Source organism: Nerophis lumbriciformis, linkage group LG10 (assembly GCF_033978685.3).
Source record: "Nerophis lumbriciformis linkage group LG10, RoL_Nlum_v2.1, whole genome shotgun sequence".
NCBI lineage: Eukaryota > Metazoa > Chordata > Actinopteri > Syngnathiformes > Syngnathidae > Nerophis > Nerophis lumbriciformis.
Window position 1 is genome coordinate 31,653,192 of NC_084557.2, and position 19,012 is coordinate 31,672,203.

Consider the following 19,012-nt stretch of genomic DNA (forward strand, 5'->3'; position numbering starts at 1 on the left):
TCCAAAACCTGTATGTATCTTTCAGCATTAATGGTGCCTTCACAGATGTGTAAGTTACCCATGCCTTAGACACTAATACACCCCCATACCATCAAAGATGCTGGCAGAACACTTTTCCACTTTGCATCAGTCCATCTTGGATGAGCTCAGGCCCAGCGAAGCCGGCGGCGTTTCTGGGTGTTGTTGATAAATGGCTTTCGCTTTGCATAGTAGAGTTTTAACTTCCACTTACAGATGTAGGTACAAACTGTAGTTACTGACAGTGGTTTTCTGAAATGTTCCTGAGCCCATGTCGTGATATCCTTTACACACTGATGTCGCTTTTTGATGCAGTACCGCCTGAGGGATCGAAGGTCCGTAATATTATCACTTATGTGCAGTGATTTCTCCAGATTTTCTGAACCTTTCAAGGTATTACGGACCGTAGACGGTGAAATCCCTAAAAAATTCCTTGCAATAGCTGGTTGAGAAATGTTGTTCTTAAACGGTTGGACAATTTGCTCACACATTTGTTCACAAAGTGGTGACCCTTGCCCCATCCTTGTTTGAGAATGACTGAGCATTTTAATGGAAGCTGCTTTTATACCCAATCATGGCACCCACCTGTTCCCAACTAGCCTGTTCACCTGTGAGATGTTCCAAATAAGTGTTTGATGAGCATTCCTCAACTTTCTCAGTCCTTTTTGCCACTTGTGCCAGCTTTTTTGAAACATGTTGCAGGCATCAAATTCCAAATGAGCTAATATTTGCAAAAAAATAACAAAGTTTTCCAGTTCGAACGTTAAGTATCTTGTCTTTGCAGTCTATTCATTTGAATATAGGTTGAAAAGGATTTGCAAATCATTGTATTTTGCTTTTATTTACGATTTACACAACGTGCCAACTTCACTGGTTTTGGGGTTTGTATTTTCCGATTCAAATGTTTTCCATGACTCATAATTTTTGTCTCTCCCTCTCTCACTCTCCCCAGTTCACGTTCTTCAACTACTTTGCAGTTCTCTTCCACATTGCATTTGTCAAGCAAGATGTTCCTTTGCTCCGCAAGGTATAAACACGACGACACGCTTCATTAGATACACAATCTAATGGGTTCCAATACAACAGTTGTGTTGTCATGTTAAAAAAATGTTTTTTCGATGCAAGCATATTATTTTTCATCCCTGAATCAATCGATGAATGCCAATCAATAATGCACACCACCCAGTTAAGTAACTGAAGATGCTGATGCAGGCTGCAATCGCCTTCTTCCTATTGATCTTCAAACACAGAACCACAGGAGTGTTCCTTTTCTTAACACGTTTTCTCTTGTTGACAAGGTGAGTTGAGTTAATGCTGACATGTTTTGTATTGTTCAGTCTTGAAGCAGACCCGCCCGCCTCCCATTTGCTCAGCTTTGGGAAGGCACAGAAGTGGCTAAATATGTCCTTCCACAGTGCTGGGCCGCTCATCTAAGTAACTAATCCTCACCTGCATGATGGAATATTAACTAGAGATGTCCGATAATGGCTTTTTTGCCGATATCCGATATTGTCCAACTCTTAATTACCGATACCGATATATACAGTCGTGGAATTAACACATTATTATGCCTAATTTTGTTGTGATGGCCCCGCTGAATGCATTAAACAATGTAACAAGGTTTTCCAAAATAAATCAACTCAAGTTATGGAAAAAAATGCGAACATGGCACTGCCATATTTATTATTGAAGTCACAAAGTGCATTATTTTTTTTAACATGCCTCAAAACAGCAGCTTGGAATTTGGGACATGCTCTCCCTGAGAGAGCATGAGGAGCTTGAGGTGGGCGGGGTTGGGGGGAGGCGTGTATATTGTAGCGTCCCGGAAGAGTTAGTGCTGCAAAGGGTTCTGGGTATTTGTCCTGTTGTGTTTATGTTGTGTTACGGTGCAGATGTTCTCCCGAAATGTGTTTGTCATTGTTGTTTGGTGTGGGTTCAGTGTGGCGCATATTTGTAACAGTGTTAAAGTTGTTTATACGGCCACCCTCAGTGTGACCTGTATGGCTGTTGAGCAAGTATGATGCATTCACTTATGTGTGTGAAAAGCCGTAGATATTATGTGACTGGGCCAGCACGCAAAGGCAGTGCCTTTAAGGTTTATTGGCGATCTGTACTTCTCCCTACGTCCGTGTACACAGCGGCGTTTTAAAAAGTCATACATTTTACTTTTTGAAACCGATACCGTTAATTTCCGATATTACGTCTTAAAGCATTTATCGGCCGATAATATCGGTAGTCCGATATTATCGGACATCCCTAATATAAGCTATACATTTCTTATGAGTAACATTATCACTGGAGGACAAGGAATAGTTAAACGTGCGACACACCAAGCAAGAGAGAGCAGGAGGAGACACAAACAATGCTAACTAAGCTAATGCTAAGCTAACTTGAATATGAAGTAGTGAAACAACGGACAATACTTGCTTTTTTTTTGTTGTTTTATTTTATTTCATATTTTATTTCGTACACAACAAACTAAAAAAATTCTCTCCATTAGGGTTGTACCGGTATTAGTATGGTATCGCGATACTAATGAATCATATTCGGTACTATACCTCCTCTAAAAAGTACAAATGCCATTGGTGGATCTACCCCTAACATCCACTGTAATGATACCAAGTACAGGAGTGTATCTAGTCGATACTACTATGATTACATCGATATTTTTTGGCATCACAACATCTTTCGTTTAAAAAAAATTCATATTATCTTTATAAACTCAGTAAATATGTCCCTGGACACATGACGACTTTAAATATGACCAATGTATGATCCTGTAACGACATGGTATCGGATTGATACCCAAATTCGTGGTATCATCCAAAACTTTTGTTAAGTATCAAACAACAGAAGAATAAGTGATTATTACATTTTAACAGAAGTGTAGATAGAACATGTTAAAAGAGAAAGTAAGCAGATATTAACAGTAAATGAACAAGTAGATTAATAATTCATTTTTTACCACTTGTCCTTAATTATTTTGACAAAATAATAGAATGGACAATAACACAATATGTTACTGCATATGTCAGCAGCTATATTAGGAGCCTTTGTTTGCTTACTTACTACTAAAAGACAAGTTGTCTTGTATGTTCACTATTTTATTTAAGGACAAACTTGCAATAAGAAACAGATGTCTAATGCAGTGTTTTTCAACCACTGTGCCGCGGCACACTAGTGTGCCGTGAGATACAGTCTGGTGTGCCGTGGGAGATGATCTAATTTCACCTATTTGGGTTAAAAATATTTTTTGCAAACCAGTAATTATAGCCTGCAAATGATGTGTTGTTGTTGAGTGTCGGTGCTGTCTAGAGCTCGGCAGAGTAACCGTGTAATACTCTTCCATGTCAGTAGGTGGCAGCCGGTAGCTAATTGCTTTGAAGATGTCGGAAACAGCGGGAGGCAGTGTGCAGGTAAAAAGGTGTCAAATGCTTAAACCAAACATAAACAAAGGGTGAGTGCCCCTTAGAAAAGGCATTGAAGCTTAGGGAAGGCTACACAGAACGGAACTAAAACTGAACTGGCTACAAAGTAAACAAAAACAGAATGCTGGACGACAGCAAAGACTTACTGTGGAGCAAAGACAATGTACATCCAAACATTACATGACAATCAACAATGTCCCCAAAAAGACGGATACAAACAACTGAAATATTCTTGATTGCTAAAACAAAGTAGATGCGGGAAATATCGCTCAAAGGAAGACATGAAACTGCTGCAGGAAAATACCAAAAAAAGAGAAAAAGCCATTAAAATAGGAGTGCAAGACAAAAACTAAACGACTACACACAGGAAAACAGCAAAAAAGTCAAAATAAGTCACGGTGTGATGTGACAGGTGGTGACAGTACACCTACTTTGAGACAAGAGCTATATTGATGCATGCTTGGTTATGCTTTAAAGTCATATCCAACAATTGCGACATCGACTTTTTTCTGTGAACTGAGTTTCGTTTTTAATGAGTTCTGCTGGCGGTGTGCCTCCGCATTTTTCCAACGCAAAAAATGTGCCTTGGCTCAAAAAAGGTTGAAAAACACTGGTCTAATGTACCGGTAACGGTACCAAAATATTGGTATCGGGACAACACTACCCTCCATAAACACAATTCAAAGAAAAAAAATAACATCTTCAATACAATATTGTCTTTTATAAAAAAAACAAAAAAACAACAGTAATAATAGAAGAAAATTAACATTTTATACATTTGAAAAGAAGCAGGAAGAAGCAAAAGCTTATAATGTCCTGCCCTGTCACTCAGATATAATAATCTGATTCTTGGTCAACAATACAATACATCATCACCTGATACATAACAATATGCAGTATATTATTATAAGGTTCATGTCATATGTGATTATATCCACATACAGGGGCGCCGAAAAGGGGGGGGGTAAAGGAGACGGATTCTAGGGGCCCATGATGGAGGGGGGCCCAGAGAGGCCCCTAATGATGATAAAATTATAATACAGAAAAAATAATGACACTGTGTTGGGGGCCCTGTAAAGATTCTTTTCATGGGGCCCAAAATCCCTAGCGGCGCCCCTGTCCACAAATGCTCACTTTCTGCTATTTTGCTCATTGTTTTGTATATTTATATATTTTATGTGTGTGTTCTTTTAATCTCTGTAATTAATTTACATTCATTTGTACTTTCTTATTTTCAGTGTTAGGGAAAAAGGTGTTACTGAGGCCGTTACTTTTGCTAGTAATCGAAATAATTGCTTTTACGTAGGTTGCAACGCCTTTACTGATGTGTTTGATGTATAGTGGCACCTTACTTTTCCATGCAGGAAGTGACATTTTACAGCCAGCACCACACTAAAATGAACCTGATATCAAATAGGAAGAGGAAACATCACACAGCAAACAACACACAACATGTAGTACACACACATCCTCCTCCTACTACTACGAGGGAATAATGAACAATATATGAAAGAAGTTACAAGCTTGCAATCCTACATACGATACCCCATTTGTGGACAAGGAGACTACAGCCGACGAAGCGCATTCAATCTTTTTATTAACTAGCGCTTACACAGCCCAGTGAAAAGATTCAACCGAGCTGCCGTCACTGCTGACAAACTGCCGCTGCTAAGCTAACCAACACAGCTGAGCTAAAATGCTGCTTTGTCCAAGCACGCTCTCGCTGACGTCACTTGGCAACAGGCACCGCCTATTATAGGCACATACACACACTCCGCTCTCATGAAACATCTCTCAACTGCAAATGTCAATTTTTTTTTAACACATTATTAATTTCCCTATTAATTACATGAGTAAATTTCGTTTGCAATTCAATAAATGTTTTGGGAAAGTCATGAGTAAGTATAATTAAATACTTTTTAAATTAATTTTAATTAATTAAATTAAAATACTTTATTTTAATTTAATTAATTAATTATAACTTTTGATTTCCAAACAACAGGAATTTGGTTTTGTTCAAGTTTAGAGATTATTTATTTTGTCAAACTGACATTTAAATGTATTAATGTATTGTGATTTTACAGAGCAAAAAATATTTTGTCGTCAAAAAATATGGGATACGTTGCACATGCCGATGATAAATAAAGACTACATTGATATAAACACTATATTGACCCTTGTGAAACACCACAGGTAATATAAAAATAATCTGACTCGTGTTGACCTATTTGTACAAACTGTTGCCACCACTCTGACATTTCTTTTCCATGTTACTTATCAATATCTCATGGCTAATTGTAAAGCGGAAATTATGCAATACGTTATTTTGTATACGTCAACAGCCAAAGAAGGAGCATAGCTGTAACCTATTTTGAAATGACTCTATTATTAATCCTGTACCAAAATAAATTGTGATGTTAACGATAATATGGATATCATTTTGCTGATGCCTTATTCCCGTCTGTTTTCAGCGTCTGGCCTCGTTGCTGATCGTGACCCAGCTGGTGAACCAGCTGACAGAGGTGGTAGTACCATTCCTGGTGGACCGCTTTGTTAGCGCCCCCCATAGGACGGAGAGTGAGGACGACCCGCAGGAGGACAAATTTAGAAACCAAATCACGCTGCCAGTTTTCCCTGTGAGTGAACATTTTTTCAATTTTAAAAAATGATCGGCGTCGATGTCAATATATACTTTTTACACATTAATTGCAGCAGTCTCACAGCTGAACCTCAATTCTTGTTCATCGAGATTCTAAAAATGTATTTTCAAAAAAGGATTTACTTTCTTTTTTTGTTTAAATACGTTTTTAAATTTTTAAAAAGACGTTTTAGGCCATCTCCTTGCAACCAGAAGGAAATTAGACTTAGACAAACTTTATTGATCCACAAGGGAAATTGTTCCACACAGTAGCTCAGTTACAAAGGATGGAAAGGGTAAGGATGGAAAGGATCGTGCACACAAGAGCACAAAAAGAGGGCGAAAACAAAAGGCATAAAGTAAAAATGTACCATAGTAGCAATATAAAATATAAAAATATATGTAATATTTACATATTATATATACAGTATATGATATATACTGATATACTATATAAATATATTATATTTAGAGATGTCCGATAATATCGGACTGTCGATATTATCGGCCGCTAAATGCTTTAAAATGTAATATAGTAAATTATCGGTATCGGTTTCAAAAAGTAAAATGTCTGACTTTTTAAAATGCCGCCGTGTACACGGATGTAGGGAGAATTACAGAGCGCCAATAAATCTTAAAGGCATTGCCTTTGAGTGCCGACCCAATCACATAATATCTACGGCTTTTCACACACACAAGTGAATGGAAGGCATAATTGCTCAACAGCCATACAGGTCACACTGAGGGTGGCCGTATAAACAACTTTAACACTGTTACAAATATGCGCCACACTGTGAACCCACACCAAACAAGAATGACAAACACATTTCGGGAGAACATCCACACCGTAACACAACATAAACACAACAGAACAAATACCCAGAACCCCTTGCAGCACTAACTCTTCCGGGACGCTACAATATACACCCCCCACCTCAACCCCGTCCCCCCAACACTGCCCACCTCAACCTCCTCATGTTTTGAGGCATAGTTAAAAAAAATAATGCACTTTGTGACTTCAATAATAAACATGGCAGTGCCATGTTGGCATTTTTTTCCATAACTTGAGTTGATTTATTTTGGAAAACCTTGTTACATTTTTTAATGCATCCAGCGGGGCATCACAGCAAAATTAGGCATAATAATGTGTAGAGATGTCCGATATTTTCGGCCTGCCGATATTATCGCCCGATAAATGCTTTAAAATGTAATATTGGAAATTATCGGTATCGTTTTTTTTATTATCGGTATCGTTTTATTTTTTATTTTTTACTAAATGAACATAAAAAACACAAGATACACTTACAATTAGTGCACCAACCCAAAAAACCTCCCTCCCCCATTTACACTCATTCACACAAAAGGGTTGTTTCTTTCTGTTATTAATATTCTGGTTCCTACATTATATATCAATATATATCAATACAGTCTGCAGGGATACAGTCCGTAAGCACACATGATTGTGGGTGCTGCTGGTCCACTAATAGTACTAACCTTTAACAGTTAATTTTACTCATTTTCATTAATTACTAGTTTCTATGTAACTGTTTTTATATTGTTTTACTTTCTTTTTTATTTAAGAAAATTTTAATTTATTTATCTTATTTTATTAAAATTTTTTTTTTTAAAGTACCTTATCTTCACCATACCTGGTTGTCCAAATTAGGCATAATAATGTGTTAATTCCATGACTGTATATATCGGTTGATATCGGTATCGGTAATTAAGAGTTGGACAATATCGGAATATCGGATATCGGCAAAAAAGCCATTATCGGACATCCCTAATAATGTGTTAATTCCACGACTGTGTATATCGGTATCGGTTGATATCGGAATCGGTAATTAAGAGTTGGAAAATATCGGAATATCGGATATCGGCAAAAAAGTCATTATCGGACATCTCTAATTATATTATAGTATTATATCATATATACAATATATAACAAATCCCAATTACCATGTACAATATTACAGTATATGTAACAGCTGCAGCCCAAAAAAAGGCAGCATAAAATAAAGAGTAGCTCCAACAGAAGATATACATTATAAACAAAGAGAACATTCGCTAACTGGGTTACAAAAAAGATCAGTTAGAATAATACATAATGTTGCATATAGAGAACATAAAAACCCTTTATTTATTAAGTCAAAAATATTAAAGTTCGGTGATTTGGTAAAATTGCAAACAGCTAAAATTATGTACAAAGCAAACTATAACCTGCTACCAAAGAATGTACAACAATTCTTCTCAACTAAAGAGGAGAAATATAACCTTAGAGGAAAAAATAATTTAAAACATGTATATGCACGTACAACACTTAGAACTTTTAGCATATCAGTATGTGGAATTAAATGATGGAATGGATTAAGTAAAGAAGTTAAAAATTGTACTGATATGATCCAGTTTAAGAGGTTGTTCAAAATAATAGTGCTTACAAAGTACAAAGAAGAAGAATTATGAGAAATACTTCCAACCTTATTGAAAATAAGATATTCTTCATCTCAGTCTGTTAATAATGACTGAATTAATTAATTAATTACATATTACAAAACTGTTGTATACTAATTCATAGATGTTATTTTATTATATAAAAAGGTCAGTAAATGATTCTATATATTTGTAAACGCGGGTAGGATTAAATCAGCTTTGCTTCTTCCTACTCCTTTTCGGGCTTGATGTAAAATGAAATGATATGAAATTGTGTGATGTATTATGATGTAAGTGTTCACGAGTGAGGGAAGAGTGGATCGTGAGATCGACAGGCGGATCGGTGCGGCGTATTCAGTAATGCGGACGCTGTATCGATCCGTTGTGCTGAAGAAGGAGCTGAGCCGGAAGGCAAAGCTCTCAATTTACCGGTCGATCTACGTTCCCATCCTCACCTATGGTCATGAGCTTTGGGTTATGACCGAAAGGACAAGATCACGGGTACAAGCGGCCGAAATGAGTTTCCTCCGCCGGGTGGCGGGGCTCTCTCTTAGAGATAGGGTGAGAAGCTCTGCCATCCGGGGGGAGCTCAAAGTAAAGCCGCTGCTCCTCCACATCGAGAGGAGCCAGATGAGGTGGTTCGGGCATCTGGTCAGGATGCCACCCGAGCGCCTCCCTAGGGAGGTGTGTAGGGCACGTCCGACCGGTAGGAGGCCGCGGGGAAGACCCAGGACACGTTGGGAAGACTATGTCTCCCGGCTGGCCTGGGAACGCCTCGGGGTCCCACAGGAAGAGCTGGACGAAGTGGCTGGGGAGAGGGAAGTCTGGGCTTCCCTGCTTAGGCTGCTGCCCCCGCGACCCGACCTTGGATAAGCGGAAGAAGATGGATGGATGGATGAATGGAATTATTATACCAAATACACTCCGAGAATCGCGTTGAATCGAGAATGGATTCTGAATCAAATGGTCGCCCCAGGAATGGGAATCTGATCAAATCGTTAGGTGCCCAAAATGTGTACACAGAGCCACAGTAGCTGGCATGCGACACACTGAACATCAATAAATATGAGAATAAAGGACATCTTTGTGTTCCCCCACAGGGTTTATTTGCAGAATACATTGAGCTGCTGGTGCAATTTGGCTATTTGAGTCTGTTCTCTTGCGTCTACCCTCTGACGGCCGTGCTGCTGCTCATCAACAACGTGACAGAGATCCGCACCGACGCCTACAAGATCTGCAAACTCTTCCGCAAGCCTTTCTCCGCCCCCGCGGCCAACATGGGTGTGTGGCAGGTCAGCGGCGAGCGCCGACACGCAAACCTGTCTGATTGTCATGCTTCAACAACTCCTATCTATGTCTCGCCTCTTTGCCAGATCGCCTTTGAGATCCTGAGCTTCATGGCGGTGGTGTCAAACTGCTGGCTGCTGACGCTCTCGCCGCTGTCACTAAAGATGCAAGTGGAGGGCGAGATGAGCAGCACCAACATCGTGCTGATGGCCGTGCTGGCCGAGGTAGGATTATTCCCGAAAGACGCAAGGTGTGAAAGTTGTGCTGATGTCTCTTCACCCGCCCGGCAGCACCTGCTCATGCTCATCAAGCTGATGATGGCAGCCGTCATCCCGGACGAGCCAGCATGGATCAGAACAAAGAGAGCCCACATGGAGTACACTTCCATGCAGGCTCTCAGGCAGCAGGTCAGCACTTTCACTTCCCATCTGGACAACGACACTGACCGTATCGTGCATTATTTCACATTTAATCTAAGGGTCTCGTGGGATAGGAGAAGGGAAAAAAAACATCATTTGAAAAAAATGGATCCGATTTTGACAGAAACCATCTTAAAATAAACATGCCTTTCAGTAGATAGTATATATCTGTATCATGACCCCGACTTAAACAAGTTGAAAAACTTATTCGGGTGTTACCATTTAGTGGTCAATTGTACGGAATATGCACATCACTGTGCAACCTACTAATAAAAGTTTCAATCAATCAATCAATCAGTCACATTTTTCAGACAGATGAAAGTCGACTTGCATCAGACTGATGGTGGAGGATACCCTAACCCTCATTGAGCTAATCAGACACTTACAAACCCCGTTTCCATATGAGTTGGGAAATTGTGTTAGATGTAAATATAAACGGAATACAATGATTTGCAAATCATTTTCAACCCATATTCAGTTGAATATGCTACAAAGACAACATATTTGATGTTCAAACTGATAAATATATATATATTTTTTTTGCAAATAATCATTAACTTTAGAATTTGATGCCAGCGCCTCGTGACAAAGAAGTTGGGAAAGGTGGCAATAAATACTGATAAAGTTGAGGAATGCTCATCAAACACTTATTTGGAACATCCCACAGGTGTGCCGGCTAATTGGGAACAGGTGGGTGCCATGATTGGGTATAAAAGTAGATTCCATGAAATGCTCAGTCATTCACAAACAAGGATGGGGCGAAGGTCACCACTTTGTCAACAAATGCGTGAGCAAATTGTTGAACAGTTTAAGAAAAACCTTTCTCAACCAGCTATTGCAAGGAATTTAGGGATTTCACCATCTACGGTCCGTAATATCATCAAAGGGTTCAGAGAATCTGGAGAAATCACTGCACGTAAGCAGCTAAGCCCGTGACCTTCGATCCCTCAGGCGGTACTGCATCAAAAAGCGACTTCAGTGTGTAAAGGATATCACCACATGGGCTCAGGAACACTTCAGAAAACCACTGTCAGTAACTACAGTTGGTCGCTACATCTGTAAGTGCAAGTTAAAACTCTTCCATGCAAAGCCAAAGCCATTTATCAACAACACCCAGAAACACAGTCGGCTTCGCTGGGCCTGAGGTCATCTAAGATGGACTGATGCAAAGTGGATAAGTGTTCTGTGGTCTGACGAGTCCACATTTCAAATTGTTTTTGGAAACTATGGACGTCGTGTCCTCCGGACCAAAGAGGAAAAGAACCATTTGGATTGTTATAGGCCCAAAGTTGAAAAGCCAGCATCTGTGATGGTATGGGGGTGTATTAGTGTCCAAGGCATGGGTAACTTACACATCTGTGAAGGCGCTATTAATGCTGAAAGGTACATACAGGTTTTGGAGCAACTTATGTTCCAAGCAACGTTATCATGGACGCCCCTGCTTATTTCAGCAAGACAATGCCAAACCACGTGTTACAACAGCGTGGCTTCATAGTAAAAGAGTGCGGGTACTAGACTGGCCTGCCTGTAGTCCAGAGCTGTCTCCCATTGAAAATGTGTGGCGCATTATGAAGCCTAAAATACCACAACGGAGACCCCCGGACTGTTGAACAACTTAAGCTGTACATCAAGCAAGAATGGGAAAGAATTCCACCTGAAAAGCTTCAAAAATGGGTCTCCCCAGTTTCCAAACGTTTACTGAGTGTTGTTAAAAGGAAAGGCCATGTAACACAGTGGTAAAAATGCCCCTGTGCCAACTTGTTTGCAATGTGTTGCTGCCATTAAATTCTATGTTAATGATTATTTGCAAAAAAAATTAAGTTTCTTAGTTCGAACATTAAATATCTTGTCTTTGCAGTCTATTCAATTGAATATAGGTTGAAAAGGATTTGCAAATCATTGTATTCTGTTTTTATATACTAATTACACAATGTGCTAACTCCACTGGTTTTGGGTTTTGTAATTCCGACGTTTTTTGGCAAAACCTCTTAATTAAAGCTGCAAGTCTCCACTCCTTGTAAAAACGTACAATCTAAATATTTCTGAAGCTAAACATAGTTGTGTTGGATTTTGCTGTTTTATTGACATCTCCTGACTTTTGCCCTCCAGACCATGTCTACTGACGAGTCCTGACTGTGTTTCAAAAGCCCAGGCTGTGGATCAACGTGATGCAAGAAGAACAATAATTGAGCTCGAACAGCACAAAGCTCTTGTTTGCTTTTAAGGGTGCCATTTTTCATCTTTGGAAATAGGAAATAGGTTGGCTGGCAGCAGTTCCTCGGTCAAGGGTCGGCTCAGTTTATTTCAAATAAGATGTATACATATATTTAAGTCCACCCCATACACAAATGTGAGTATATAGTGTGTACAATGCATCCGGCGCTTTACTTTTTTCAAAAATTTTTATGTTACACAGCCTCATTCCAAAAATTTAATAATTTCATTTTTTCCTCAAAATTCGACACACAATAGCTCATAACTGCAATGTGAAAAGGTTATTATTTAAGATTTGTTTGCACATTTATTACCATTGAAAAACTAAGAAATCCCATGTGCAGAAGTATTTACAGCCTTTACCATGAAGATCAAAACATCATTGAGATGTTCCTACAGCTTAATTGGAGTCCACCTGTGGTGAACTCTGTTGTTTGGACATGGTTTCAAGGCAGAGAACAAACCAAGAATGAAGTCGAAGGAATTGTCTGTAGACCTCCGAGGCACGAATCTGGGGAAGGGTACAGAAACATATCTGCTGTCTTGAAGGTCCTAATGAGCACAGTGGCCTCCATCATCCGTTAATGGAAGAAGTTTGGAACCACCAGGACTCTTCCAAGAGCTGGCTGACCGTCTAAACCGAGAAGGGCCCTAGTCAGGGAGGTGACCAAGAACCCGATGGTCACTCTGTCAGACCTACATCCTTCCAGAAGGACAACCATCTCTGCAGCAATCCACCAATCTGTATGTTTAGCGTGGCCAAACGGAAACCATTTCTTAGTAAAAAGTTTGCCAAACTGCACCTGAAAGACTCTCAGACCAAGAGAAACAAAATTCTCTGGTCTGATGAGACAAAGATTGAACTCTTTGGCATCACCAGGCCAATACCATCCCTACAATTAAGCATGATGGTGGCAGCATCATGCAGTGGGGATGGTTTTCAGCGGCAGGAACTGGGAGACTAGTCAGGATAGAGGGAATTATGAATGCAGCAATGTACAGAGACATCCTGGATGAAAACCTGCTCCAGAGCCCTCTTGAACTAGGACTGGGGTGACGGTTCCTCTTTCAGCAGGACAACGACCCTAAAGACACAGCGAAGACATCAAAGGAATGACTTCAGGACAATTCTGTAGATGTCCTTGAGTGGCCCAGCCACAGCCCAGACTAGAATCCCATTGAACATCTCTGGAGTGATCTGAAAATGGCCCAACCTGATGGAGCTTGAGAGGTGCTGCAACAGAACAAAAATAAACAAAGATAGGTGTGCTGTCATGATCCGTGGCCCGGATCATGTTTTGCTTAGTCATGTTCTGTTAGTTTTGGACTCCCTGAGTTCCTGTTTTGTTCACCTCAGGGTTTGTTTTGGTTACCATGGGTACTGAATGGGTTCACCTGCCTCTGATTAGTGTTCGGCACGTACACCTGCTACCGAGCACTAATCAGAGAGCTACTTATTCACGTTTCTCGCCATGCTCAGTCTGTCTTCGTTGTTTGCTGTATGCAACAGTTGTTTTCTAGCTAATGATTCCTGTGCTAAGTTTTGTTTCCTTAGCTTCTCGTGCGATCAGCACACTTTCCTTTTGTTTGTTTCCTGTCTTTTTGTAATGTGTAGGATTTATGACAGTAAATCATATTCCTACCTTCGTCCGGAGTTGCCCGTCTGCATCTTGGATGAACGACCCCATAGTAAGAAGCGACCCCCACGTGACATGCGCTAAGCTTGTGGCATCACGTTCAAAAGGACTCGAGGCCGTGATTGCTGCCAAAGGTGCATCAACAAAGTATTGCGCAAAGGCTGTGAATACTTATGTACACGTTTTTTTATTTTCAATGTGTGTGCATGTGTGTTACGGACAGCAAAGCCCTGTCTGTCTGTTATTTCACTTTACCTTTTTCTGTGTTGATTGAGCTGTGTTGAAGCAGCAAAAAGGGACGGTATAGCTCGGTTGGTAGAGCGGCCGTGCCAGCAACTTGAGGGTTCCAGGTTCGATCCCCGCTTCCGCCATCCTAGTCACTGCCGTTGTGTCCTTGGGCAAGATGCTTTACCCACCTGCTCCCAGTGCCACCCACACTGGTTTAAATGTAACTTAGATAATGGGTTTCACTATGTAAAGCGCTTTGAGTCACTAGAGAAAAGCGCTATATAAATATAATTCACTTCACTTCAAAAAAGGACATTATGTTAAATGAAGAGTTTCTGTCTCTGATAGTTGATATAATAATGTGCATCATTAAGCCTACATGAACTCCACGGTGTTCAGTGATGAATAGTCTCTCCTATTGCTATTGTACTATTTTTTCAGCTATACCCTATTTTTCGGACTATAAGTCGCTCCGGAGTATAAATCGCACCGGCCGAAAATGCATAATAAAGAAGGAAAAAAACATATATAAGTCGCACTGGAGTATAAGTCGCATTTTTGGGAAATTTATTTGATAAAACCCAACACCAAGAATTGACATTTGAAAGGCAATTTCAAATAAATAAAGAATAGTGAACAACAGGCTGAATAAGTGTACGTTATATGAGGCATAAATAACCAACTGAGAACGTGCCTGGTATGTTAACGTAACATATTATGGTAAGAGTCATTCAAATAACTATAACATATAGAACATGCTATACGTTTACCAAACAATCTGTCACTCCTAATCGCTAAATCCCATGAAATCTTATATGTCTAGTCTCTAGCTAAATAATATTATTTGATATTTTATGGTAATGTGTTAATAATTTCACACATAAGTCGCTCCTGAGTATAAGTCGCACCCAATCTATGAAAAAAAATGCGACTTATAGTCCGAAAAATACGGTATTAAAAAAAAAAACAAAAAAAAAATGTTTTCACATTGTCACTGTTGGGTATTGTGTGTAGAATTTTGAGGACCAAAAAAAATATTTTGGGAATTCTGGAATAAGGCCGTAACATATCAAAATGTAGAAAAAGGGAAGCGCTGTAAAAACGTTCCGCATGCACTGTATTCTGTATACTTATAAAGAAATGCCATAATAGAAAGGCCAAACTGCAACACTATAACATTCTTGTCTACGAAAGCTAAAAATGTTTGTGGCTTCTGCAACAACGCTGTGAGCAAACTGGATGCACGTTACGCATCAAACTGTCTGCTGTACAGCACAGTAGATGCCTTTTAAAAGACATTCTGCTCAAAACATTGTATTGCTCAAGGGGATCAACACGTTTATCAAACTGAACAGTAAGAGAATGACTTATTTGATGGTTTGTTGGTACCCAAAAAGAAAGATTTGCATTGAGAGCAATGAGGAAAAACAAACCACTTGTGCTTTGCTGTGTTCTATGCTATTCATACTGTATTGTGCCTCGAGTGACTGCTTGACTGTGCAGTGTTAGCCACTAATCATCTACCTTCATGTAAGTGCTGGCAGATAAACAAACCATCATCCATACAGCATATAACAATGTGTATTTATAACAGAGGCCAGCAGGAGGCACTGTTTACACGCTGCATGTAATGTACTTTCAATGAAGATGTAAAGAGAAGTTTAATGCTTGTATCACAATAAAGTCACAACAAGCTATGGATGCTTTTTTTTTTTTTCTTAAATAGTTTTTCCAGCAAAACAACGAGACGTAACACACGTGTCACATTGATTTAATAAAGTTTAATAAATAAATACAGAAAAATAAGTTAATGGTCCTATAATTACAAAGCAGTAGACACAACACAGCAGGAAGAGGCAGGCTGCAACTATGCGGACATAATATATTTCTTTGAATCTGTTCTTGGTACAGATTATATGCTTACATGACTCCTGATGTATGAGCAATAATCAAATTTAACAGCCTTGCTTGGAGCAGGGCACCAATTATGGGCATGGAATTACAGTACGGCTAAGTAAGCAAGCAGTTCTGCAGGCTGCAAAGGAGCTTTGGTCGATATTACTGTACAACGCGTTTCATCTCGCCTTCAAATAAGACATGAATGCATGTGAAAATACACAAAATACACAGTAGGGAAGGGATTCATTTGGCCCTATTTGTCACGGTTTACCTGACACATGAAACGTGACAAATTTGGGGCATGCACTATGCACGGCAGAAGAGCGTTTAATGTATTAAAATGTGTTTTGTGGGGAATGCCAACTTTGACCACGGCGTTAGTTGCTATATAGTGGCGCTTTCCATCATTTTCAGCAAAATCACTAACGCCGACTCACGAGATTCACCCAGAAACGGGGCCATCCGAATCCCCTTCCCTACTGTAACATGACATAACATAAAATCCACGTGAGTGACTCCTCGTCCTAATACAGGGTATCACAGAGGTACTGTACTGTGTGCAATCAAGGAAACACGACGACGACAGCAGCGTCCCGCAAGAGCCAGGACACATCATGGAGGTATATGGTGATAATCATAATCATAAACAGTAACAGCATGCACAAAAGTCACATGGTTCCCATAATGGTGGCACGTCTAAAACCGTGTCGTCAAAACTGGGTTTAGCATTCCACCCGTGATAACACAACTTGTAGGGTGAAGGTGTGGAACATTAAGAGGGCAGAGAATGATACAATCATCTCCGTCTGAGGCGTATTATAAGCACATGAACATAACATTTAACAGTCACTCAGCTTATTAAGAGCTTTGGAGCCAGGGAGGCGGCTTGTGCAAAGGGAAGAAGAAGAAGAAACTTTTTAGAGTTTTACATCAGATCGACAGTGAAGCCTTCGTCGTCGCTCTTCTTCTTCTTCAGTGCAGGTTTGGTGTACAGTGTGCTTGTTCCTGTCTGTCAGCCATTGTGTGTACTAAGTGGTTCCTCACAAGCCAGTGTGCTGCACAGGCCGTAGCTTAACGTGGGCGTTCGCTGCACACCTGTGTGTCCCGCACACTTGACGTCAGCGTGCAGAGTGTGCGAGCGAGTATTAATTAGAGCACATGGCAGCAGTTGTACTGAGCCAGAGGGAGGATCTTGGCTTTGTTGTTGCTCGGTATGTTGAAGGCCAGCGCTTTTTCACACAGTGGCAGCTGGAAGAGCCGCTCGCGCAGTTTGATGCTGTGTCGCTTCCCCGCGGGCTCCATCCTCGTGGCCGCCTCGTCCCAGCACCCAGGTGCATTGTGGGACTGAGATCGGTCCGTTACCAAGTCCTCCCTCACCCTGGTGTCCGTCCCCTGGTCCTTCTTCCCTCCTTGGCTGGCCTTTTGCTCCGTGGGCTTGTTGAAGTTGTTGTTGGGTTCTCGGTCCTGGTTGGGGCTTCTCTCAGTCCAGCCCTGACAACATGGCACCCTCAGACCCGGCTCAGAAGGAGAAGGCGGTGTCTCAGGAGCCTGACTCACTAGATTGTCTATGTGGCCGAGTGGTTGGTCTGAAATGACACATCCACCGTGTGTGTGTTCGATCTCCATCTCTTCTCCTTCGTCCTCTTCTGGCTCCAACATCTGGGCTTCCTCTTCATTTTCTGCTCCAACCTTGGTCTCCCTCTCTGGCTCAGTTACGGATAAAGACAACAAACCTTCGCACTCTTTGGCCAAGGTGCTCTCTTCCTCCTCCTCCTCCTCTTCTTCTTCCTCACAGATCTGCAGGAGAGCAGGCAGGTTCTTGGTCACACGCGGCTCCTCAGTAGGAGGCGGGCACAGCGGGTAGCTGCGGTTGGTCTGCCGGGTCGAAGGCAAGGTCTGAGGCTTGGCGGCGAGCAGGTCGCCGCACTCCACCACTCGTGAGCGCGGTGAGTTGAGCGAGAGGGCCCCTGACAGCCAATGAGGAGGCGCCTCTGGGCTGAGCAGGACGTTGTCCATCCCCTGCAACCAGACATGAGCCTCAATCTCCTGCAGGGACGCTCGGTGCGACGGATCCTTCTGCAGCATCCTGGAGATCAGACTGACAAAGACAAGATGATGTCAGCACGTCAATATATGTTTTAACAAGCTTTTTTTTTTTTAGCATATCCCGAAGGCTGTTCTGTTCTCACAAGTCATCCAGCGATCATGCGGGAGCAGATTGTGCTGCATCAGTTCTAGAGTGTATTTGTGGTCAAACAAGCAGACATGAGGGGTGTTGATGATAAATGGGGGAAAAAAAGCTTAAAGGGGAACATTATCACAATTTCAGAATGGTTAAAACCATTAAAAATCAGTTCCCAGTGGCTTATTATATTTTTTGAAGTTTTTTTTTTAAATTTTACCCATCACGCAATATCCCTAAAAAAAGCTTCAAAGTGCCAGATTTTAACCATCGTTATATACACCCGTCCATTTTCCTGTGACGTCACATAGTGAAGCCAATACAAACAAACATGGCGGATAGAACAGCAAGCTATAGCGACATTAGCTCGGATTCAGACTCGGATTTCAGCGGCTTAAGCGATTCAACAGATTACGAATGTATTGAAACGGATGGTTGTAGTGTGGAGGCAGGTAGCGAAAACGAAATTGAAGAAGAAACTGAAGCTATTGAGCCATATCGGTTTGAACCGTATGCAAGCGAAACCGATGAAAACGACACGACAGCCAGCGACACGGGAGAAAGCGAGGACGAATTCGGCGATCGCTTTCTAACCAACGATTGGTATGTGTTTGTTTGGCATTAAAGGAAAC

At 40.8% G+C, this 19,012-nt stretch overlaps 2 protein-coding genes across 2 annotated transcripts in view; one reads left to right on the forward strand and one right to left on the reverse strand.

Moving 5' to 3' along the window:
• Positions 1-15,998, forward strand: part of ano10b (anoctamin 10b) — a 50,912-nt gene extending 34,914 nt beyond the window's left edge. The window contains exons 11-16 of the mRNA XM_061969827.2: positions 971-1,045; positions 5,918-6,082; positions 9,615-9,806; positions 9,888-10,025; positions 10,092-10,208; positions 12,330-15,998. Coding sequence (XP_061825811.1) covers positions 971-1,045; positions 5,918-6,082; positions 9,615-9,806; positions 9,888-10,025; positions 10,092-10,208; positions 12,330-12,353 — 711 coding nt within the window. The 3' untranslated portion in view covers positions 12,354-15,998. The remainder of the gene's footprint in view (positions 1-970; positions 1,046-5,917; positions 6,083-9,614; positions 9,807-9,887; positions 10,026-10,091; positions 10,209-12,329) is intronic.
• Positions 15,999-16,069: 71 nt separating this feature from the next.
• The window catches only part of snrkb (SNF related kinase b), a 31,844-nt gene continuing 28,901 nt past the window's right edge, over positions 16,070-19,012 (reverse strand). Inside the window, exon 5 of the mRNA XM_061969828.2 lies at positions 16,070-18,296. Coding sequence (XP_061825812.1) covers positions 17,348-18,296 — 949 coding nt within the window. The 3' untranslated portion in view covers positions 16,070-17,347. The remainder of the gene's footprint in view (positions 18,297-19,012) is intronic.